General features: G+C 42.3%; 2 protein-coding genes and 3 long non-coding RNA genes across 6 annotated transcripts in view; 2 read left to right on the forward strand and 3 right to left on the reverse strand.

Moving 5' to 3' along the window:
* The first annotated feature begins 6,376 nt into the window (after positions 1 to 6,376).
* The window catches only part of LOC139062122 (uncharacterized), a 175,784-nt gene continuing 158,410 nt past the window's right edge, over positions 6,377 to 23,750 (forward strand). Inside the window, exons 1-2 of the long non-coding RNA XR_011515704.1 lie at positions 6,377 to 6,533; positions 7,498 to 7,620. This is a non-coding gene — a long non-coding RNA (uncharacterized lncRNA). The remainder of the gene's footprint in view (positions 6,534 to 7,497; positions 7,621 to 23,750) is intronic.
* On the forward strand, positions 7,759 to 10,237 carry LOC129160675 (uncharacterized). 2 transcript variants are annotated; one of them, XR_011515702.1, is made up of 8 exons: positions 7,759 to 7,897; positions 7,982 to 8,086; positions 8,159 to 8,191; positions 9,120 to 9,167; positions 9,280 to 9,371; positions 9,452 to 9,716; positions 9,857 to 10,069; positions 10,153 to 10,237. XR_011515702.1 is itself a non-coding variant. In XM_070542569.1 (8 exons), exons 2-8 carry the CDS (start codon positions 8,054 to 8,056, stop codon positions 10,215 to 10,217), a joined length of 795 nt encoding a protein of 264 aa, XP_070398670.1. In that variant the 5' UTR covers positions 7,759 to 7,897; positions 7,982 to 8,053; the 3' UTR covers positions 10,218 to 10,237. The 2 variants fall into 2 exon arrangements, 1 of the variants encoding a protein (XP_070398670.1); XM_070542569.1 differs by having other exon boundaries at positions 9,452 to 9,762.
* LOC139062123 (uncharacterized) lies at positions 10,758 to 12,142 on the reverse strand. The gene is made up of 3 exons (XR_011515705.1): positions 12,006 to 12,142; positions 11,038 to 11,101; positions 10,758 to 10,951 (listed from the first exon to the last, which is right to left on the reverse strand). It is a non-coding gene; the product is annotated as an uncharacterized lncRNA (long non-coding RNA).
* On the reverse strand, positions 14,392 to 14,954 carry LOC139062124 (uncharacterized). Its single transcript, XR_011515706.1, has 3 exons — positions 14,888 to 14,954; positions 14,701 to 14,762; positions 14,392 to 14,469 (listed from the first exon to the last, which is right to left on the reverse strand). It is a non-coding gene; the product is annotated as an uncharacterized lncRNA (long non-coding RNA).
* On the reverse strand, positions 16,290 to 21,794 carry rps24 (ribosomal protein S24). Its single transcript, XM_015975989.3, is given in 6 exon segments — positions 16,290 to 16,376; positions 17,637 to 17,750; positions 20,253 to 20,462; positions 20,545 to 20,610; positions 21,581 to 21,614; positions 21,616 to 21,794. Coding segments are annotated over 6 exon segments (591 nt in total). The 5' UTR covers positions 21,780 to 21,794; the 3' UTR covers positions 16,290 to 16,373.

The following is a 23,750-nucleotide window of genomic DNA, read 5'->3' on the forward strand; positions in this document are numbered from 1 at the left end:
ACACTGCCCCCCCCCCCCATGCTCTTTTTTTAGCCCAGTGCAGCTGACTGCACAACAAGGAGCAGCTTATATTCAGAGTTCACTCTCAATTATTGATGGACCTCCCGACATGTGATCTAATCCATCCACTCAACCTGAGAAGCTGACACTGAAATTACTCTTTTGGTTTTACGCAGGCTGTACAAACCTGTGCTGATTGATTGGGACGTTTTACTATTTTGTTTAAATATTGAGCTATACAAAAACAGAGATTAATATATTTAGTTTATGTATGATAAAGTATCAATGTAAAAAAATACAATATTAATATTAAAATAATAATGTAGGATTATAACTTTTTGTTCAAACATCCTCCCCACGTTTTTATATTGTAGGGTATGAGGTGTTGTTCAGTCCATCTTAATAATTTCTCTAATCTACACGACAGTCAGAAACATCACAAGTGTGATCTCTCTGATGACATAAAATCTCCTGTTGGTGCTCTTTTTTAGTGCAACTGTGGTGATCTGGTTAAAAGTGCTCTACTGTTAATAAGAATCAGTAGCGCTAATCTGGAGGCGATTGATCTCATAAAGTGTTAAAGGTGCATTATGTAGAAATGAAGTAAAAATTACATCCTGTGGTAAAATTTGGTTACTGCGACCACTTTAAACAACTCTGGGGCTCTTTGCTGGCTGTCGTCAAATTACAATGGTCGGTGCTGCAGTATTAGCTCGCAGGAGACATGGCACCCCCACACTCGCTGATGGTAAACAGTAGTTACATCCCTCCTTCCTTTATTTTGAAAGGAGAAAAACTGACAACCCCCACAGCCAGCTGGATAAGAAATAAGTTTCAGTATAACCTTCCTTTCAAAATGACTGAAACATTCATCTCTTTTGGGCTTTTCTGACTGTAAAATTCTCACTGTATTCTTACAGACTGCACCTTTAACCACAATCCTTTTTAACAACTTTGAAAACAAAGTTGAAGGTTGAACGTACATTTTGTTTCACATATATTTGCCTTTAGAAATTCTTATTTTTCCAAATTTTGACTTGACAAGTTATTTAATATTGCAAGAAAAAAAACTTGGTGGTTTGCTCAAAACCACAAATCTACAGAGAGCCCAAGAAAGTCAAAGGTTTCATCATGACCGGAATAAAAATGTGCACACAAATTATACGCCTAATGGCAAGTCTCTTTAGAACAGACCTGGGCATTTTACGGCCCGCGGGCCACATCCGGCCCTTTGGTTGACTTTGACCGGCCCGCGTAAGGTTAATTGGAAATTACAAAATAAATGTATTTTCTCATTTTACCTCATGCATGGGCTAAGGCTGCATTGCTTTTATTTTGAAGTTGTTTTTTACGTGCACAATGACGCAATACGTATAGCAACAAGTGCCCGCGGTTGACATGGTGATTGTAGCCTGAGAAATGTCCGCTCATGCAAAAAAAAAAAAAAAAAAAAAAAAGAAAGATGCCGAATGCAGGATTTTCAACAAAAATTGGACTGCTAAGTATTTTTTTTACTGAAGTCGGAGGTAAAGCCGTGTGTTTGGTTTGCGGGGAGGAGATTGCCGTGTTTAAGGACTACAATTTGAGTCGGCATTACGACAAGAAACACTCGGAAAAATACAAGAACTTGTCTGATGCTGAGAGCTGAGAGGGCACGGACATCCGAAGCTTTGCTTGCAAAGTTGCAAAAGCAGCAAGGCTGTTTTACTAAGCTTCACACATCCAGGGATGCAGCAGCCAGGACCAGCTTTGTGATATCCCACAAAATAGCTAAAAACAGCAAGCCGTTTTCGGAGGGAGAGTTTGTCAAAGAGTGCATGGTGGACTCTGCTGCACTAATATGCCCTGAAAAAAAAGGCGCATTTGAGCAAATCCCGCTGTCCAGGCGAACCGTGACCAGGAGGATCGAGGACATTGCGGGGAACCTGGAGCTTCAGCTGCAACGTGAAGTGGCAAGTTTTGACTTTTTCTCATTAGACGGGAGCTGTGATGTCCGGGACACAGCCCAGCTGCTCGTATTTGTCCGGGGATAACGGACTTCAAGCTCACAGAGGAGCGGGCAGCAATGCGGTCGATGAAAGGGACAACGACAGGGAGTGATGTTTCTACAGAGGTAAATGCGTGCACGGACACTCTGGGATTGAAATGGGAGAGACTGTCAGGTGTCTCAACAGACGGTTGTCCAAATCTTAAGCCGGGCATACACTGTGCGACTTTTTCACTTTTTTGAGCCGATTTTCCAGTCGTGCGAGAAGCCACGACATCGGGGCGAGTTTTGCGCCGAGCGGTCGTGTAGTGTACAGGGGGTTACGAGAGGCGATTAACACCACGTGACCAGCCGCCGATCAGCAGTCGTGAGGTCGCACTCTGGTGTGTTTAATATTTCGCTCGTCCCTCGTGAGGGTATCGCACTGTTGAAGCGGCGCTGCGAGCAGCTGCGACCCAAAAAGTATCAGAACCGCTCACGGCGCATGCGCGCGCAATCCTGCATCAACGCCGGTCGCTCGCTATTTCCCTAATAACACACGCTGTTCGTTTTTGTTTCTACACGTTTTTTTTACTCACAAAGATTGTCAAGAAAGCGTGTTTGTCGTGTTCATGTCAAATTAAACTGATCACAAAACACAGATTTACTTTCTTTATTTCGTTTTCCTCATCCAACCCCTATAAATCCCTGTGTGTCCTCCTGCAACACTCCCGAAGGACAACAGGCAAGACAAGACAAAAAACTCTGACGTGTTGAGTAAAAACTGCTATTTTTAGCACATTTTTAGGGCCGACGTGTTGCTACCAGACGTACAGTGTGAGCAGTCAGGTCGCATCCGAGAACTGGGTCGTACAGTGTGAGCACATGACTCGTGAGATCTGCTCTGCGAGGAAGTCGTACACTTTGAGCTGAAGCTGAGTGCTGCGAGTGAAAAAGTCGCACAGTGTACGCCCGGCTTTACATGGAAAAATGTCGGACTTTTGAAACGCATGCAAGATAAAGTGACAGAAATCGATGCAGATCAAAAATAGGTGTTTTTGCATTGAATTATACACCAACATGTGTTGTGCAAGTCAGTGCTAAAAATCAACCATGTTACTGATGTTGTTACTAAAATATTAAACTTCATCAGGGCGCAGGCAATGGATCACAGACAGTTTGTGGCTCTTTTGGAGGACTCCACACAGCTGTCAGATGGCTCAGCCTGGGGAAAGTGCTGAAGAGGGTTTGGGACTTGAAAGCAGAGATTCAGGATCTCTGCTGGATTTCTACTCTTCTCTTAAGGAGGACTTTCCAAACCTGAAGAGACATGCTCAGAAGATGTTGGTTCTCTTCAGCTCTACCTACATTTGTGAACAAACATTTTCAATGATGAAGTTTACAAAATCCAGGTATAGATCCTCTCTCACTGATGATCATTTGTCAGCTGTGCTTCGCTTCTCCACCTCAGACATTCAACCTGACTTTGATGCACTCGTTAAAGCCCAGCAGAGACTAGATTTCTCTCACTGAATAAGAAAAAAATCACTTAAAAACACAAAATAAGGTGTTTGGACCACAAATGTAGGCAACTAGCAGTGAACTGGGACACTTTTTTTAAACCTCTTTCTCAAGATCACAGTTCAGTGATTTTATTTTACAGACAATACTGTGTGTCTGTAGAATGCTAAGAACCTCTTTCCAACAATATTTGAAACTCAGAATGTGTTTTGGAGTGAATGTGACTGAAACTGTTAACTAATATAAGTCACAAATGTTTAACAAAAACCAAATGTGCACACTTTGTTTACCATTGCCTTGGGAAATTTGAATAAATCACATTTTTGTAAGACAACCTCACTTTTTCCTTTTTGCTCATTTATAACATATAGTCTACTCTTACCAGCTTGAAGAAACAATGGTATTTACTGCTTTTTATAAAGAAATACCATTAATATTATGCATAATTGACTTCAGCCTTTTGGCCTGGCCCTCCACAATATTTTCTATTTCTCATGTGGCCCCATGGAAAAAATAATTGCCCACCCCTGCTTTAGAACATTTAGCAACTAATAAACAATTAGGCCGCACAGCAATTGTGCACCTGCAGGTAGAGAAGCATCAATGCTTTTGTGACATCAGCCAGGAGCCTGCCACTGCCTCCCAGTAGTTGTCTTTAGTAGTCACCTAGAGCTTGTAGTGAGACGGTGGGAAACACAGTCCTGCTCTGTGGGTTGGGGGTCTCCAACAAAGCCTCTAACAGAGGTAAGGTCAGAACCTATTGATTTTAACGCTGCTCAGTAAGAGAGCAGGCAGCTCAGTGCAGACGATAACACCTCAGAGTAAGTCTTCAGCAGCATGGCTGCAGCTCAGTTACACTGCAACAAGCGTTTCATGTAGGTGTGCTGTAATGGAAAAGCAATATGAGGTAACTCTGTATGATTGGCTTTCCACCTGGATGCTTTCATCCACTTTATCACTCAGATCAGCAATCACCTTGGAGGAAGGGTCTTCCAAAGCAGGAGCAGATTCACGAGCCACACAAGTGTGGCTTTTGTGAGCTCCGCGGTGTGGCTGGAGGACAGAAAGTGGGGCATGGAGTGTTTAATGTGCAGGGTAGAATTATATATCCTTTTAATCGCAGTCCCCCACCAAGCAGCTTTTTAGGATGAGAGTGACGGAGAGCCAACACAGAGCTAATTCCACTGTTGTCACATCCAGTCGTCTCTTACTTTTCAAATGAGCAGCAGTAATGACAGCCGTCTGATGGCCCATGTTGGTGCATGTTTATAGGGATGATGTCTGATAGAAGTCAGTCTGTGATCATAAGGTGAGAAGCAGCATAGGGGAGACTTTTTAAAGGACGAGCTTTGTCGAGTTTAGGCTGCTTGGGTGTCTCTTTAGCCTCTAAATGAGCTCCCAAACCATTTAAATGTACATTAAAAATAAAACTGAAGGCTATTTTTTGCCTCGTGTTACTCAGTAACTCTTGTTTTCAGCCCTGGAAGATTTCTTTTAAATCTACTACTTAATTCTTTTTAATGATGTTTCATCTAGCGCTGTGTGCGTATACTGAAAGCTGCTAACAACACCATGAATTATTTCCAGCGACAGAACACATTACGGGATTTAAATTGCAATATGAGCAAATCTCCCCTTTTTATTCATGCCGGTCCTGTTTAATGAATCGCAGGGAGATTGCCCTCACTGTTGCCATTAATCAGAGCTTCTCTGCAGCTGATTGAAGGGGGTATTATGAACAGGAATACCAATGAGTGGAGGAATGTGCAAATGTATGGTATGTATCAGCCATGCAAATGGCTAAGTGCTGTGTAAAGTCCTCCACAAGCTGGTTGGATACAAAGACCGTTAGAATTAGGCTGTTGTTACTGAAACGAGTTGTTTCAAACTGGTGAGATAATTTAGTGCATTTAGAAAACTGCACCACTTCACATCTGTAATGTGAAATTATGATGCAATGTCTAAAGTACAAACTTGTTCCACAGTGTCTGTGAAGGTTCTCAGTCATCCAGGTCATTGTAGTCTAAGGAGCTTTGAAAGAAAAGCGTCTGGACTTCTTTGAGTTGCTTGAAGACGTTTCACCTCTCATCCGAGAGGCTTCTTCAGTTCTAAGGTCAAATGGTGGAGAGTCCTGGATTCAAAGCCAGTGGGAGTTTCCCCCCGAAGAGGGAACAAAAGACCCCCTGATGATCTTCTACATAAACACATGAGCCAAGGTGTGAGGGTGGGTGTGGGTCCTATTCAGCCAGAGTTTCGGGTGAGCTCATTGTGAAGCCTGGCCCCAACCTATGTGAATTCCTGAGGTCAGATGGCCCAGGATATGTTCCACACATGGTTCCACAGTGTTGGCAGTTCTAGGGGCGGGGCCACTGGAGGCTGGTCCCCGCTGAAATCTGATTGGCCCCTGAAGCCCCTGTCCTGTCACTCATCTGTTGTTTACAAAATGACCAGATTAAAGATGGGTGCCATTCCAAGTTCAAACACTAGTGGCGCTAATAAGCCAGATGACTTTCCAGTGTAAACCAAGCCCCCACAATGCCGCTCTAAAAATGGTCCCATCCCGGAAGTAAGAAAAATAGCAGTTCCACCCTCATCCGCTGGGGGCTGGTGTCAGAAGCGAGCAAATCCTCATTGACTCCCATGTTAAAAATGCCATTTTCACAGCAGAAATAAACATGTTTACAGCCTGGTTCAAAAAATGGTTTTTTGTCTAAATTATCTAGTTTATACTCATGACAACTCTGAGGGGGGTGAATTTTTTTCTCACTCTTCTGTTTAAGTGTATTGAAAGCCTAAAATTCTGTATAATTAATGAGCATCAGACCCATGTGACCGCCGCCTCAGACCCACGTGACCACAGAGCTAGCTCCGTGGAAAGGCCTCAGTACAGCCTCGGCCCCTCCTGGAAACTGTGTCGGGATTTTGAGTCTCTGTGCTTGTGAATTCTGTTTTGGATAATATTGGTGCAATTGTTGGACAAAATGACTTGCTGTGGTATTAATTGCACTAATAGAGCGTCCAAGGAGTCTCCACTTCATTTTTTTCGGTAAGTTAAAATCTATATTTTTATTTTATGTCACTGCTGCCTTTAAACTAGCTGAGTTTACCGAAGTAGCTAGCTAACTATCAGTTTAACATGTAGCATGTACTGTTTAACCATGAAATTTAAATGTAAAATACGGTAAAATAATTAATAGGGCATATTTAGATGGGTAATAGGGTAAAACCCAGTGCATTTAAGATAAAAATGGGTTGAAAGATGACGGGGCGCGCCGCTTGGGGGGACACTTCTGTGCTCCATTCTTCCATCCGGTAATCCCCAGCGGTCAGGCCGGGCAGGCTGACCGATGCGGCGCCTCGCTGCTGCGGGCTGACCCCTCGTGGAACTCGGAGACAGATCTGACCGGAGAAATACTGCAGCTCGTTGAGAAGTCTATAGGGCATACAGCGTTTCCCTTAAATCCCACCGCCACGCCAACAAGATCCCAAGTTTCTTTGTTTTTGTTTGCGCTGTTTACCGAAGAAGCAGCGGGAATACCAGCAAGTTTCATCAGACTCGTAAAGTTAGTTTTTGCAGGGGACCCCCTGTATTTTACTGCTCCCTCCTGCAGTCTTCCCCTATTAAAATTTAAAATGTGTAACTTCATGTATTGGGATGAATGACTGATAACTTTATTGTATTTATCCTAGTGAATCTATAATTAAACGGGTAAACTAGTAGCACCACATCCAAAATCAAAGAAAGTAAAATGTTATTATCAGGAGAGGGAGAATGATTAAGTGGTTAGCAGCAGTGTGCTAGACGATGGCCCCCTCCATGAGGCCACCACAGCTCAGCAGAGCATCGTTGTAGCTTCTTCTGGGGAGAAAAACACTTAGAGAGAAAATAAAGTTAACAGCTGAAATAGCAGGAAATAATACAGTTAAAGAGCAGATTGTAGAAGAAAGAAACCCCTGGGTTAAACTGGTCTGTCTACTGCATAATGCTGAACTCTAACATGTGTCCTCAGGGAAGGACCTGATTGGTGTCCAGAACCTGCTGAAGAAGCACCAGGCTCTGCAGGCTGAGATCACAGGTCATGAACCTCGCATCAAGGCTGTCACCCAGAAAGGAGAGACCATAATGGAGGAAGGTAGAGCAGGTCTGGTCCTGACATGTTTCTGAGGTGTCTGCAGGTTCTGGCTCACTTTGTTTGGGTCCAGGTCACTTCGCTGGTGAGGAAGTGAAGACTAAACTGTGGGAGCTTCATGGACGTTGGGACAAGCGAACATCTCCACACCTGCTTTGTGTTTGTGTGACTTTAGGTTGTTTTACTTGAACTCGCGTCTTTAGCTGAATGAGGATGGAGAGACGGGTCGGACCTGGAGCAGGTCGAGGTCTTGCAGAAGAAGTTTGACGACTTCCAGAAGGTCGGACTTTTCCTCCTCTCCGTCTTCCAGCAGCAGCTGTCAGATCAGCTCAGGTGATAATCAGCAGGTGCTTTTGTCCTGCAGGACCTGAAGGCCAACGAGTCCCGCCTGAGGGACATCAACAAGGTGGCATCTGAACTGGAGTCAGAAGGTCTGATGGCTGAGGAGGCTCCTATGGTTCAGGCTCACGTGAGCGTCACCTGTCTGCAGCAGCTGGTCCCTCTCAATTCCTGGTTTAACTCTGCTCGTCTCTGTTTGTAGCAACAAGAACATCTGGGTTCTGCTCCTGGAAAGGTGCGTGTTGTCCTCCGCCTCCACCAGAACCAGACGTGGTGTTTTTGTTACCACTCATTTGTTTGTTTACAGGATGAAGCCGACTCTAACCCCGGCTTTCCACAGGAGCCGTCAGCAGCACGTTACTGCAGCAGCACGTCATAGCTGCTGATAGGAACCGCTGTGGTCAACAGAACCTTTTCCACTGGAGCCGTCAGCAGCGCGAGTCGGCCGCGTCTCAGGAGCAGCATGTCGCAGCCTTTACGCGCCGGTTCTATTTTCTACGCGCGACGCCTCTGAAACGGGTCAAGTTCGACATTTTTGGGGAAGGAAAGACAGGAAATCGGACGCGGAAATTGAGAGAAGCTACCGAGATTTTCAGAATAAAGAACGTACTGCCTTCCGGTTGCTTTACTTTTAAAAAAAGTTACTAACTGCGGCCCCGTGAGAAGTTATCACCTAGCTAGCGGTCTCCTTTGTTTTTCAGGTCTGTATTGGCGATTATAAAACGGACAGAACATAAAACAAACCATGTTGTAGTTTTCTCCTGCTTGTTGTTGTGTTTACTGACGAAGTCACTCGTGTGACTTTGTGCTCGGTCGGTGACGGCTGCTCCCCTGCTGCTTCGCGTCTCGTGGGAAGGGCCAAGCAGCAGCTTACGCGAGCAAGACGTGCTGCTGCAGTAACGTGCTGCTGACAGCTCCCGTGGAAACCCGGGGTAAGACGGCGTCACCCTGGAAGGTGAGTTCATTCAGCTGATCAGAGGTCACCTCTGATGGCCGCAGTCACGGCCGACCGTGCTGACATCACACAGGAATTCAGGTGACCCGGCAGGCACCAGGTGCTGGTGAAAGTGGGGACATGTCAGCTGGTTGCCATGGCTACAGTTATCTTTATGCATCTGTATGACTGCTGACTGGTGTGTGTTTCCTGTGACCTTTGACCTCAGACCGTACGGTTGGGCGTTCAGACGACGGCTAACTTTAATTCCATCAAGGTAAGAGGAAGCTCTTCCCTTCCTGTCTGAGCGATCCGTCTCCAGGTTTCCTCGTCCGGCGTCCAGCCCGCTGGCGTCCACCTTCATCTCACTGGGTTTGGTTTCTCTCCAGGAGCTGAACAACCGCTGGCGCTCGCTGCAACAGCTGGCTGAAGACCGGAGCAACATGCTGGGCAGCGCCCATGAGGTGCAGCGCTTCCACAGGTACCCCGCACACTTATGCGCCACTTACGGGTCAGTAGAGTTTGGACCCACACTCAGACGGAGTTCTGATGTCTTCTCAGAGACGCTGATGAGACCAAAGAGTGGATCGAGGAGAAGAACCAGGCCCTGAACACAGACAGCTACGGCCACGACCTGGCCAGCGTTCAGGCTCTGCAGCGTGAACATGAAGGCTTTGAGCGTGACCTGGCAGCTCTGGGTGATAAGGTCCGCTTCCTGATCGGTACCAGGACCCGGGTTGTCTCTGGAGACACGTTCTTCATGGTTCTGGTGACTCCACCCCAGCCGTTCCTGATCAGCAATCAGCGGGGTGCTTTCCTATTTAAGGTGGATGGAGGACACAATTTGACGCCAGAAGATTGCCTCAGTTTTGGTAGTAACCAGTCACTCGTGTTACCTCTAGTGTTCCTAGGATTAATGTTATTTCGTAGTGTTTTTGCTCTTATATTGGATTTACCATTCTTCAGGATTCCTGTCGACCTCATTGGATACTGACCTCTACTCCAGGATTTGGATATTCAACACACGGACCTTATCACCACCCTCCATAACCCACCTCTCATCTCACCCAGTGCCCCATCCACCAGGACGCCCCGCTTCTCTCCACCTCTGCTCCCTCTCCTGCGCTTCCCCCGGCTCTCTACCTCTCCCTCCTCCAGCCAACACATACACCCACCACAGTAAGTTCTGCTGAACACCTCTGCCTGCCTACATTGGATTTTGAAATCAGAACCTAAGCTCACCTGTGTTCTCCCTCCTCCAGACGCTGAGCTGTTGTTGCAGTTCCAACCACAGACTTATCTGTGCACCTTAAGTTCCTCCTTATAAATAAATCATTTTTTCCATCAGTTTTTGGTCAGTGTTGTATTCTGCATGTCTTGGGTTAAGTACCTTCCTCCAAACATGACACTCCTCTTCAAAGAGCAAATCTGTTCAGCACATTCTGACAGACAGACCACCATTCTTCTGTCATGATGCTGTACAGGACATTTTTAGAGTTTTTCTTTTTAAAGATAAATAGGATTACATTTAAAGAGCAATACTTGCACATTATCATTTTCCCACACTTCTGTATAACTGTATTTTGTTGTTTTTCAATAAAGAATGACAAATTTATTTAAGTTTGGTTTTTGTTGCACACAAATATATATCTGTAAAAAATATCTAAAAAGCTAATGTTTACATAAGTATGATTGGGTTTTGCAATACGGCACTATTTTAGTAAGATTTTTAAACCAAGTAAAGTTAGTAAAGAACACATTTCTATTGTCTGCTAAGAAACTGTTGGGATTTAAAATGGGCCTGTTGTACAAATAACTTGTAAATGATTATTCCTCACTTTTGTCTTAACCAAAGAAATTCCATTAATTGAGCAAAAACATTTATTTTTAACACTACAGTTTATAAAACAGGGCGCAAAGTGTCGGCACATGTATGTATGTATGTATGTCGATGGTCCACCCCAACCGAACCAGGAGACACAGACGTCAGGGAGGCCAAGGTTGTCTCTGCAGCTCTCTGGGCACCACGCCTCACTCAGCTGTCTCCAATGATCCAAATGGCTATGGAGAAAAAATAACAGGTTTGTCATAATTGTTTAAAGTACAAAACCATACATGAAGTGGTGAGACAGGTATGTGGAACTTACACTTGCTGCTTTGTGTAGCTGATGTTGGAGACACACAGGCTGCCATGGTGACATTTAAACAGATCTAAGAAAAAAATAAAAATGAAAATTAAAAACTCCCAGACCTCATGTCATATTTACTAATCAGCTATGGCTGATTTATTGTTTGGATCACAGTGAGTTACACTAATTCTAATATTTTTATTTCTATTATACATACATATTTTAACTTATTTTCACATGACTGTTATCAGGCTCTCTTGTTCTGGTTCTGATGATAATTCCGTGTCTTCCAGTAAGTTATCTTGTGCTTACTTCATCTGTATAATGTCTCTTTACTTTTGGTAAATTGTACTGAGTCCAGAATAAAGACTAGTTGGCTGTACAAGATACAAACAAGTATCACATTTTGGAAATATATGAAATGTATTTAGGCTGCATATTTAGCTCGAATACTAATAACTGCCATATTTTCCGGACTATAACTCGCACTTTTTTACATATTCTGGCTGGTCCTGCTACTTATACTCCGGAGCGACTTATATAACAAAATATGTAGGCTACACCGCGCTGCTGCGGGCCGACTCCGACCCACCCAAGAATGAGTTCCCCTGTCCCGCTGGAAGGGTTTCAAACACCGCCAGCATCTGTTAGAGCCTGTGGCGGGGTGCTGAGGGCCGGCTCCAGCCCAGGAATGAGCTCTCCTCGCCGGCCGGGAGGGTTTGAAACACTGCCATCCTCTCCTCTGCTGGCTGTTGTTCATTCTGTTATGGTTACCGGTGCTTGTGTTGCAATGTGAAACGCTTGGTCTCAGATTTTGTAAGAAAGATAATAAAATGTCCCCCCAAAATACGACTTAAATATATTTTCTCTTCTTCATTATACATTTAATGGCTGGTGCGACTCAGGAGCGATAGCCCGGAAGATACGGTACTGAAAACTTGCTCACAGCAAAATGTTTTCATTACGGAAATAAATTATAAACTTACCGATTCAATACTTTTTTAATCCAGGTACTTGTCACTAACAGGCGCCGAAAACCTCCACCTAAACTCCATGTGAGGTTCAGGTCGATGGGTGTTCCAGTTAGCTCCGGTTGGGTTGAAGCTAGGTGGCTACATCCGTTAGCTCAGCTCCCACCTCCGCGTTAGCTTTGGGTTAGCCAGGGTTAGCTTCAGGTTAGCTCGTAGCTAGTTTGCACGGGTGTCGTCACTCGAGCCCAGCCTTACAGCCCCACCCTCAGCTCCTCCTCTCTTCCCTTTTATGGAATTGTCTGGGCTGGACGGGACCTGTGACACGGTCAAAATGGCGGTGGTGGCCACCTCCCATTATAGACAAAAAACGTGTTATTGGAGTCTATCGAATCCGTTTGTCCAGTATGTACAGTCTATGGTGTAAACTCATGTGTACTTGACCCTTCTAAATATTGCGCCTTCTTGATGGCCCCATTCTCAGAAAAATCCTAGATCCACCCCTGCTCCATTGATAAGAAAATAATGTAAAAAAAATAAAATAAATAAATAAACCTACTTTGTTGTTTATTGAAATTCAATCCAGAACTTTAGCCATTTGTACTTAACATTTCTTTTTGTGTGTGTCCCATTATCCACATTTATTTGACTTTGAAGCAACACAAATGTACAATTTACCTCAAAGTGATTTTCCCAAAGCCTTGGTGATTTAAGAGTGTTTGACCACATGCTTTACCTTCTGCGGCACATAGCTGAGTGTTTATTGCTGCTGTGAACAGTAGATGACAAAATGGACGTAGTTATTCGCTGTCAGACATGAAACTGAAGCAGAACTCCCTTTGTTTACGACCGACTGCTGCAGGATTCTGGATGCCAAAAGCATCTGGTTCAAACAGACTCCAACAAAAGATCACAGGGTCGTTACTTAAATTCACACATTCCTGACCCTTTTGCCTAAATGTGTCACATTCAAAGAACACAGAAAAGAAGTGGCTGTAGCAATGCAAAGATTTAGCAAACATTGTTTTTACGTCTTTAAAAAAGTCTTATGAGACAGAAGTGACCGTATTTACCTGCACTCAACAATGTTGACCTTTAATAGTTTATACGGAAGTCCAGAACCAGTGTTAGGAAACAGAAACACCTGGGTGGATATCCAGAGCATTGCCTCCTAACAGATGTCTTCTGGTTTGTCTTACGTTCGTGTTTTAGATCAGCAAACAAATTTCCACTACAGATAACCCAAGTAAATACCAAATGCAGTTTTCAAAGGATGTTTCATGCATGTATCAAACAGGAAAAAACACATCTAACCCAGCATGTTTCTGAGGAAGTAATTGTCCATTTGTTAAAATCCACACTATCAGAAGAGCAAAGCCCAATACTGTCAGACCCTTTTGACTCCTCGAAGTGGGCTAAACGATCTCAAAAAGCTACACATTGTACCACGACTCAAAGAAATACTGACTAAAAACCCCAGAACAGCTTCTTAAACATGCAAGCTGACTTGTCACATTCATATTTCACCTTGCTGGGTGGGTAAAATTAACTTTTTAAAGTTTTTATTTTCCTTCAAAGTATGTCTAAACAGGATATTATACATTTTATTTGGTATTCTCGGCTTATTTTTGTCAGAGAAATAAGCTAAATTATCCGACTGCGATGATCCAAATTTCTCTCAAAGCTGCAAAAGGGTGAATGACCAATTAAAGCCAGCGTTACAATTAACATTAATCTCACATCACGGAGCCTGCAGGCACTGCTGTTGCACACACCGACAGATGAGTTAACTCCGGAGCTCATATTTGTATTATATATTTAAAGAAATGTGAATGTCCACACCCATTACCCTTTCTCTAAAACCCAAGGACACAGATACACGTATGACTCCCCAGTAGCTGTGCTCACATGTGCACACCCACACCTCCCCGCCTCGAGAGCACAACCACCACGCAGAGCATTCCATCATGTTGTCACTCTCATCTGCTGCCCTTTCCCATTACTGCTCTCCCCTGATTTCTCTCTCCTTTACCTCTCCTTCTGTCAGCCCCCCCCCCCACCCCCCCCCCCCCCCCCCCCCCCCCCCGCTCCAGGCTCAAATGAACATGGTTCCTGAGGATGTTGTGTAGGTAGCAACGGTGACATGCTCTGGTCTGATGTTCTTTGGGTCAGACAGCATGTTAACAGCCTGAGAAAAAAAAGGCCACAGAGCTGTTTCAACACACCTTTCATGATTGAAACCAAGAAGATATTTTCCACATGTGCACACTAGCTACAGAACACCAGCTTCACAGAAAACCCTCTTCCTACATCTGTGGAAATAGAAAACATGGAAAAATACCAGTGTTGCATTCTGGCTGCTTTACAGTATAACCACGGGAGCTGTCTGTTTGTGCAGATGAAATTTGCTGCAGTGTCTGCACATTTCTTCTTTCCTTCCTCCACGCTTCCAGAGAGGGATAAATGACAAAACCATGTCAGGCTGGTGATGCAAGGAGGATAATTAGGATTCACGAAACACAGTTTGTCCTCAAAAGCAAATCACTTCCCTGGTGCTCAGGGGCTACCGAGGCACAGATCATTTTATATATCAGCACCTAGCAACTGGCAGATGGAGCGAACTTAGAGCCGGCTGCCAGAGCTGATAGGACACTGCAGGACTGCAAAATGAGCTGTGATGATTCTCCTGCTGAGGCCAACAAGGGAGACATACCTCATTAAGATGCAGCACATCCTCCAATGCCTGGCCACACTCTGTAGCAGCAAGGTGTCCCTCTGCAAAAAAATAAGCTCAGAAAAAACACACTGAATGAAATATGATTAAAAGCAGACGCCAGAATAATGAGATTGCACGCGAGTTTAGATCCCACAGAATGACGAGCTGAATCGGTCTTCCACACCTATCGCTGCCTTAAACGTGTTGGCAAACAGGAATCCGGTCTTTTTCCTTCTTCAAACACATCTCTGCTCTGCATGGAGAGAGGCAGGTCATTAAACCGACACCTGGTGTGTGGGCATAAACACGTGCTCCTCATAAACCTGACTGCAACACCACCTTTGTGGCATAAACAGGCAGAAGCATGTTCTCATCTCTAACCCATGAAGGAACGCTGAGGTGATCAGTCGCAATTCTTTTCTTCTCTACTGTTCATTGTTATTTCTAACTTAGCAAATTCATGGCCTTTCTTATAAGTAATAAAATGATGTGGCAGTGTGAAACATAAAACCGATTCCTTCGCTTTAACGCTGAGACGAAGCAGGAGGCAGACTGAAGAAGAGCGTAATGAAGAAAAAGCAGAGGGAGATTCAGGGAACAGGGGCTGTTACAAGACACAAAGACAGAGGGGCAGAGGCTCCTGGGAGGGAGCGACGGGACTGTGGAGAGGGGCTTAATTTCCCAACACCATCTGTTACCAGTCCCTGGGTTGAAAGCTCCACTTATGTCAAACCTCCACAGCCACACACCAGCAGAGCACTGGTGAGCTGCAAACGCATCAACCTTTCGTTTGCCCACCCCCCTTTGCACAAGTCGAGCAACTCACACCTGTTCTGATGCACCAGACACCAACTCTCTCAGGTGGACGTGTGCCTGTGGGATTAACATTTTCTGGACTAGTCTGTATCGAGAACTTGCATGCTGCATCTTAATTAAAAAACAAGTTCTTCCCAAACAGGTTGCATTACGTCACTGATAGTTGAAAGGGATAAAGCAAGGCTCATTATGGGGTTGAATGTTTTTGCATGTCTGCATTTATTCCATTTTGATGGTTTTCTTGATTAATGCTCTTACTGAAATAAAAAAAGAAATGTGCGCGGCAAGAGTGGGATGAGGTTACCGAGGACAGGCCATTTCCTGGCATTTTAATCACTTCATTTACACATTATCTGAAAAGGTCACTCTGTAACAGAGGACTTTTATTGCGCTTAAGTGTTTATTCATAAACAGGAAAGGTAGGTCTAGATGCAGCCTGGCCTCTTTCTTTAAAGTCCTCTGAACAATTACTTATGTACTGCTAAAACTCAACAAGTAAACATTTATGAAAAGCTTCTCATACCTGTTGGGAGTCCTCGTGTGGTCATTTGTGGAACTACAGCTGCACAATGGAAAACTACAATTACAGAAAAATGAGCAAATCTTTTTTTTTTTACTTTTTGCAAACATGCTTGAAAAACAAATTTGTAAAAGAATAAAATAAAAAAAGACCAATGTAATAAAATATAAAGGAGATTATATTTTCTTTAACATTAATCTAAAGTAAATTTTAAACACCAGAAAAATGTTGGAATAAATATTCACAAGGATGATTTTTTTCCCCCAAAAACTTTTATTTGATGACAATATACAAGAACATCTTGAGCACGGAGACACTCGCTGGCTGCCCAGGCTCACTGCAAGGAGAAAACAAAGTAAGCATTAGAGCAACAATTCATCTTTTGCTTTTCTTTATGGTTAAGTGTCAAACTAAGAAAAATGTTAAGTGTATTCAACCATATTAGATCAAGAAACATCAGTTCAAATGTCACACTAGCAGTTATTCAAATCATTGGCCCTCAATCCCAGCAAAAACACAGATTTCCATGCTACACACAGCTTCTAATCTTCTGTTTAGACCTCAATGAAATCTCTTGTCTAGATGGATATACACAGCAGAGGAAACCTGATTAAGACCGATACACCAGAGGAAGTACTACAGAGGATGGGGGAAACAGTTTCCAGGAGACCGAAACACAAACACTCAGGGAAAAGTAGTGACATGCACAACATAGGTAGGTCCAAGCTAACCCTTGAGATGTGCAACACAATGGCACACCATGCCATTTCTTTTTATATACCTGCAAAACTGACCCTTTACTTCTGCAAAAGAAATCCACAAGAAGCACAATCAGAAATAAAAGATGAAGCAAAACAACATGTTGAATACTGAAACATGGAATAGAAAAGATCTCTGATTGGCCTTTTAAAGGCTGGATTCACATCAAGGGTTTATTAACCAGCTATGCTGTAGATAAGACAGTTATCGCTTGTAAAACAGTCGGCTGGTTGTGTCTACTCAGAGATCAGTTCTATAAGAATTCTGATGACAGACTGGTGCCAAAAATATTTAGGGTTTCACTTGTGCAAAACTACAGCAGCTTATTACCAATTAGCATTTTAGAAGTAGTTATTTATAGCGGAGGGGATATCTTTCCACTGTTACGTTTTGAAAGCAGTCTACAGCTAAATTAGTTTACTGCAGTACTTATTGGTATTATCAGGAGAAGAGAATGGCCAGTGGGTGCAGCATTTGCATCATGGCTGCTCAATTAGGCAAAGATGCAAAAGCAGGAGTAAGTCATCACCTACGCTTTTTGGATATCTGTACTATGTAATTAGCTCATATACTGACATTTACCTTCTACAGATTCCAAAGAAAAAGTGATAGTTGGAAAGATGAGAGAAGAAATGAGAACAGGAAATATCAATGGAAAAACAAGATCAACAGAGATCAAAAGAACGAGGGTAAAAGATAAGATTCAACAATGGACAAAGAGGTATTTAAGTTTTAAAGTATGTGAATTAGATGTTCCTATGCAGGAGGAATAGTTATATCTGTGTCAAAGACTAACAACAAAGTACAAATATCTAATCATTTGAAGTCATTATGATACCTTTTTGCCAGCAGCACCAACACTGGCCTTCTTGATGCCTCGTACTTTCTTCATCCTGTTCTTGCGTTCCTTGCGTTGTTTCCTTGAAGTCTTCTTTTTCTCATACAGACCATGCTGAAGAAAAACAAGTTGACAGGTCAAAAATAGACACAACTGGAGACTTCCAACCCAACTAGCACTAAAACTATAAAACCAATTTTAAAATTGAATAAAACTAGGCAGTGGTTGCAAATACTAGCAAGTGTATAATGATCAATGGATGAATCAAGAGTAAACTATAGTATATATGCAACAAAAATATTACAGAATATATTATCATTTTTCTTGTGTCTGAATGCTTGTACCAATGGTGCTTTCTCTCTGAAAACAGAAACAGCTGATTATTTGTTTGTGTTTAACTCGATGCACACCAAGAAAAAACTCCACCACGCCTGAGCAATATCAGTCAATCAGATTTATTTATAAAGCGCTTTTCACACAAAGTGCTACTCAATGTGCCTTACAATATATACTGGTTTGTTTTAAACCAGTTTTCATCAGGTGTGAACTAAATTGTGCCATCAGTGGAGATGTTTGCTAGGCTACATCTGTTAGCATGTCGAATTAATAAAATCCCATAGAAAAATAATTTAAAGGGGTGGGTGACTCATTTAATCAATACATTTGCAGTGGTCCCTTGTAGGAACGAATGCCTTGTACGTTGTTCCCATGGGGAACAAATATTCTGGTGCATCATTTCTCAGACCTAAAAGTTGCTAAAAGTTTGATGTTTTATCTCCACAAATAACACGAGCCTCGAGTAGCTTCTACTGTGTGGTGAAGTTGCTAATGCTAACAGTTAGCTTAAACTAGCTGAGATGTCTGCTGCTTATTCCAGGTTATTAAAACAGCCTTCCCCATTGTAAGTTGAGATCAATGAGTCCATGAATGTCAATTCACAGTTAAACGTGGATCTGTCAGAAGCTATTGCAGGGGAAAGGTGTAGACTATTTTCATGTTCAGCCTGCATGAAAAACCTTGTCTGATTATAATCAGAATAAAAATGTTTTTCAGTCAACCACACATTTAGCGCACATTGGTTATGGTCAGCATGGTACGTTTTGCACTTTAAAAGTTTCAAACCATTGTACACAAAAACAACAGCGTTGTTTGTGAGGCGATTCAGTCCTGGCTGCCACCCATCTTCCTGATTCAACCAAAGTTTTTGGCAACCAGTCAGCCAAACCAACGCTAGTCTGGCCTTAGCCAACAGTGCCAAATACAAATAGACAAGTGAAACAGCGCATAGACAACATGTTAACTATGCATGATTACACATCAACGCATTCTTTTTTGTGGATTTTGCACATATTTACCTAGGCCATAAAGGCCCAACAGCCAGCTTTGTGGTTCTAAATGTTTTCACACGCACTGTGTAGCAGTGAAATCAGTCCCCACTGAAACACTTTCTCACTGTGAATGTTCTGGACGTTGCCTAGGTTATTCACCGGTTTAGTGGCATAGGGCAACGCCTTGTCAAGTGGGAAAAAAACACAAAACAGAAATAATTACAAAAAAAAAAAAACCATGATAGGAAATTTTGCCATACCACCCAGCCCTATTCTTCACTCGTGTGGATATACATTTTACAACAAATGCCGATTTTAAGTGCCAACATTTCTAAAAGCTTTAAAATATTTGTCAGATTAGCAGGTTCCTTAATTTCTCGGGTAAAACTAGTTTATACTTCTGTCTGTAGGGGTACGGAGACGCGCAATGCAATCATCCATCAATGCAGGCACTCTGTGGTGGGCCTGCAGAGGAAGGCATGCCCAATTTTTTTTTTACCATCCATTAGAAGCTATGAACAGTGCAAGCTTTTGGTTGGTCAGCACTACCCTTCTTTTAAATTTGTCAATTGTTCAGCCCTTGGAACAAGTGGTGCTGAAGATATCTTGCGGAAGACATGGAGTAGATCTTGCAGAAGAAATCTGACAATATGAACATTTGTAAAACCTTCACTGAAGGAGAACAAAGATAAACAGCAAGCTGAATTAGTGGAGGGAAATAGTGAGAAATGTGTGTTTAGAAGTGGCCAATACATGTCCACAATTTAAAAACAACATAGTAAATACTGTTGTGTGAAATGTAATTAGTAAAGCTGCAGTGAGTTGATAAGTGCTTTAAAAACTTAGTCCAATTAAGGTGTTTGAAACGTTGGAACGTGACTAAGACCAACTTGATAGTTTCTCTAAATATTACATTAAGTTAAAATGACCAGAAACACCTGTAACAGTTTGAGGTCTTGAGTGATATTAGAAACATTTCTGTGAATTCAAGTGTCTATTATCTACTTCCAGCTCAGCAATAAATAAATTGTTAAATAAATTAAATATAAAATATAACTACACTTAGCTTCAATTAGATTTGGTCATCAACAAGAGACAGCAACTGTACACAAGCAGCAGCCTTAATTAGGTTTACATTCTGATGGTCTCTTTATGTTTAAGATGCAAAGTCCCGCTTCCCTTTGTATCGTTAAAAAACACAAACTGAATGCAAAAGGAAGTATGCTTCAGACCAAATAAGCACTTAACGGCTTATTTATCTTCATCAATTACACAGTTCCGAGCTTACCCTGGCAAGTCTGTGTTTGGGCTCATTCTTCTTGGCATAGTCTAATGAGTCGTAGACCATAGCAAAACCTGTTGTCTTGCCACCACCAAACTGAGTCCTGAAGCCAAAGACGAACACAACATCAGGGGTGGTCTTGTACATTTTGGCAAGCTTCTCCCTTATTTCTGTCTTGGGAACAGTGGCTTTGCCGGGATGGAGGACATCGACGACCTAAGACAACATAAAGCAGAAAAATAACACCTAGTTTTAAAAGGCATAAAAAGAAATCATGGCCGAGAAGGGGACATCTTACCATTTGCTTCCTCTGAAGAAGCCGGTTCGTCATAAACTTGCGGGTCCTGACTGTTACTGTGTCATTCTGTGGATGAGAAGTGATGACCTTTTACTATCCAGTTCATAAACAATTTATTTTTACTGAAAATAAATATTTTTGTTGGGAAAATGACAACTCTTGGTACACATCACAATTTTAATTTGCATTTAAAAAAAATTGAAAAAAATCAGTGACCCATTTTTGAGCACGACTTTAATCCCAGGTATAAATGCTTCAATACAAGTCTGAACAAATCAAATCCAACTCAATACAAAATTGCATACGATCCAAACAGAACTGGGTAAGACAAGAACATCATACATAATCTTAACATGAAATGTCATATTGGTTTTAACGATCCTGTCGTCCAAAACCCTTAACACTTTTAAAAGAGGATTTAAGTACACAAATCACAAATCTGTATTAACACGTAACCTCCAGGACTATTTCTATATGATTCATTAGACATTTTTTCACTAGCATTTCCAGCTGTCTTGTGGTGTTCGGATACCAACAATGTGGCACTGACATTAAGATGCCATGGATTTGACAATCTGGGTATACCTCGTCCCTAACTGTTAACAGTTCCAGCCAGCTAAATTGTGTATATTAATTTAAACGTCTACTAAGCGGGCCTTGCTAATGCACTATTTAGGTAGCGCAAGCTAACATTAGCCACTTCCCGTAAATACTAGTTTGTTTAGGAGATTAAAACGCTGTATTACAAGAACCGTATGGGTTGCATAGCTTGGGGTCGACTTTTGAAGAACAAAGTATAAAAACATTTAAAACCTGATCAAAGCATGTACTTGACGCGCGTATGTAATCCGAAACACCGTTAGCCTGACTTGTGTACCTGCGAACTTCCTCTAGGTGTTTCATACTTTAATGATATTGTTAATTTATCACAAGAAACAACTTAAGGAATCGTTTAAACTGTAAAATATGTGTTTTATTGGATGGATGACTTCGATGTTTGGCGGATTTTAATCATAATTTTTTACCACACACTCACCATCTTGACGCCGGCCTCGCTCGGGGACGTAAAAGGAGGAAGGACCAGCAGGCGACCGAATTAATGCCGGTTGAAAATTAAATGGAACGTACTTGTACTGCCTGAAGTAAAAAAAAAAAAAAAAAATACAAGTAATACATTTAAAGAAATTGACGCATTTTCGTTCACTTTTAAAATGCTGTAAAATACTCGATTTCATGTTAAATGATTTCTCATTCATGAATTATAAGCTGCACCAATCTTTTTGAGGTGTTTCAACAGAGTTGCCAACTTTTACAAGTCTTGAAATGAGCTTTTGTTTATTTAAATTTTTATTTCTATGTTTGTGTGCGTGCGTGTGTGTGTGTGTGTGTGTGGGGGGGGGGGGGCGCATTAGGTTTGGCAAAATGACATCAATCTGACAAAGAAAAAAAGTTATATTAAAGCAGATTACAATTTCCAGAGGTCAAATGGATGCTATAATCACAATTTGTTACATAAAAAACCCAAAAAAATGTTACTTAATTGTGACCAAAACATATCAAAGACACAGATAAAATGTGGAAAAAATGTATTTCCATGTATCCATCCGTGCATCCATTTTCTACACCCACTTATGGGGGCAGCTAGCTGTGATCTGGGGTTGGTCAGGTGACGTCTAGCACAGACATCATATTAGGAGCCTAAAGCCTGAAGAACAATAAAATGAATGCAAGTCAACGGGGCTAAAAAAGTTATTTTCTAATCCGCTTTGCCTCACGCCCTGGATTGCACGTATACTTGTACTTCAATTTAAATGAGAAGTAATGATGTGTGTTTCAACCACGCCTGCCACGTACTTTGAGATTTACCAACTTGTAAAAGTTCCTAATTAGCATGATCAGATATACGTCGCACGTCGCATGTCACCACAGAATCTCCTCTCCCCCAGCACAGCTGCTACTTATCACATGACCAGATTTGTGGTGGTTCTTTACTCCTGAAGGAAGGATTTGAAGTTGGCTAAACTTACAGCCATCCCTTTGTTTTCTCTGTGTCTGGTTTGATGACGTCCCTTTGGTGATGCACATTTGTAGTCCTGGACTTATTTTCACACAAAACCTAAAACATGACGCCTCAGACTGAGGTCTTTCATCAGTCATCTAGCAGACAAAGGTTTGCTGGGAGAGTACATAGGATACACGTATGTGTGCCTTACCTGGGTCTGAAATATAATGAAGCTTCCCTATTTTGCCCAGCTGTGTGCAGCTGCAGCAGGTTTGTTTCTCTTCTTGAATAATGAAAACTGGTAATAGGTCTAAATTATAATCAGCTTTGAATTAAATTTCAATTAAATGATACACATTCAAACAGACGACAAGAGATGTGTCCTTGGTCCTAACTATTGACATATACTATGGACAAATAATGTCCATAGGCTTTAATGATACATTTTATAGACAAAATGGGAGGTTCACACCACCGCCAATTTGGCCATGTCACACATCTCGTCATGCGCATACAATCCAAAAATGGGAAAAGAGGTAGACTGGATAGACTTCAGTTGGGTATGGAGAGTGAGGAACCCATCCAATATGGAGGCGACGCTGTTATGCTGTCCAGCTCCAGCACCCAATGGGGCGTCTAAGTATTCATGTCTTTGAAGTCTAGGTTTGGCCACAGTATGTCCTCAAAGAATGAGGTCAACTTAGTACCTGATTATTCTGTATGACCAGGTTATTCCATCAATGGATTTTCCTATCCCTGATGACACGAGCATATTCCAAGATGACAATGCCAGGATTCATCGGGCTCAAATTGTGATAGAGTGGTTCAGGGAGCATGAGACATCAATTTCACACATGAATTGGCCACCATTGAGTCCAGACCATTGAGAATCTCAGGGATGTGCTGGAGAAGGCTTTGTGCAGTGGTCAGACACTACCAACATCAATGCAAGATCTTGGTGAAACATTAATGCAACCCTGGATGGAAATAAATCTTGTGACATTACAGAAACTTATGGAAACACAGCCACAGCAAATGTCTGCCGTAACCAGAGCTAAAGGTGGTCCGAAGAAACATAAGAACGTGTGATCATTTTCTTTTAGTGCTGACTTTTCTTTTGGCCAGGCAGTGCATTTACACAGAGTTTTATTCCCCTCTGTTTTTATCTCAATTTAAATGCTTTAAATAAAATTCACGCTTTTAG

This window comes from Nothobranchius furzeri, chromosome 12, assembly GCF_043380555.1.
Source record: "Nothobranchius furzeri strain GRZ-AD chromosome 12, NfurGRZ-RIMD1, whole genome shotgun sequence".
Taxonomy (NCBI): Eukaryota; Metazoa; Chordata; class Actinopteri; order Cyprinodontiformes; family Nothobranchiidae; genus Nothobranchius; species Nothobranchius furzeri.

Coding starts and splice junctions, on each gene's coding strand:
- LOC129160675 (XM_070542569.1), top strand. CDS start 8,054: ATGGCTGAGGAGGCTCCTATGGTTCAGGCTCAC. Junction 9,168..9,279: donor CTAACTTTAATTCCATCAAG/GTAAGAGGAAGC, acceptor GTTTCTCTCCAG/GAGCTGAACAACCGCTGGCG. Junction 9,372..9,451: donor GAGGTGCAGCGCTTCCACAG/GTACCCCGCACA, acceptor ATGTCTTCTCAG/AGACGCTGATGAGACCAAAG.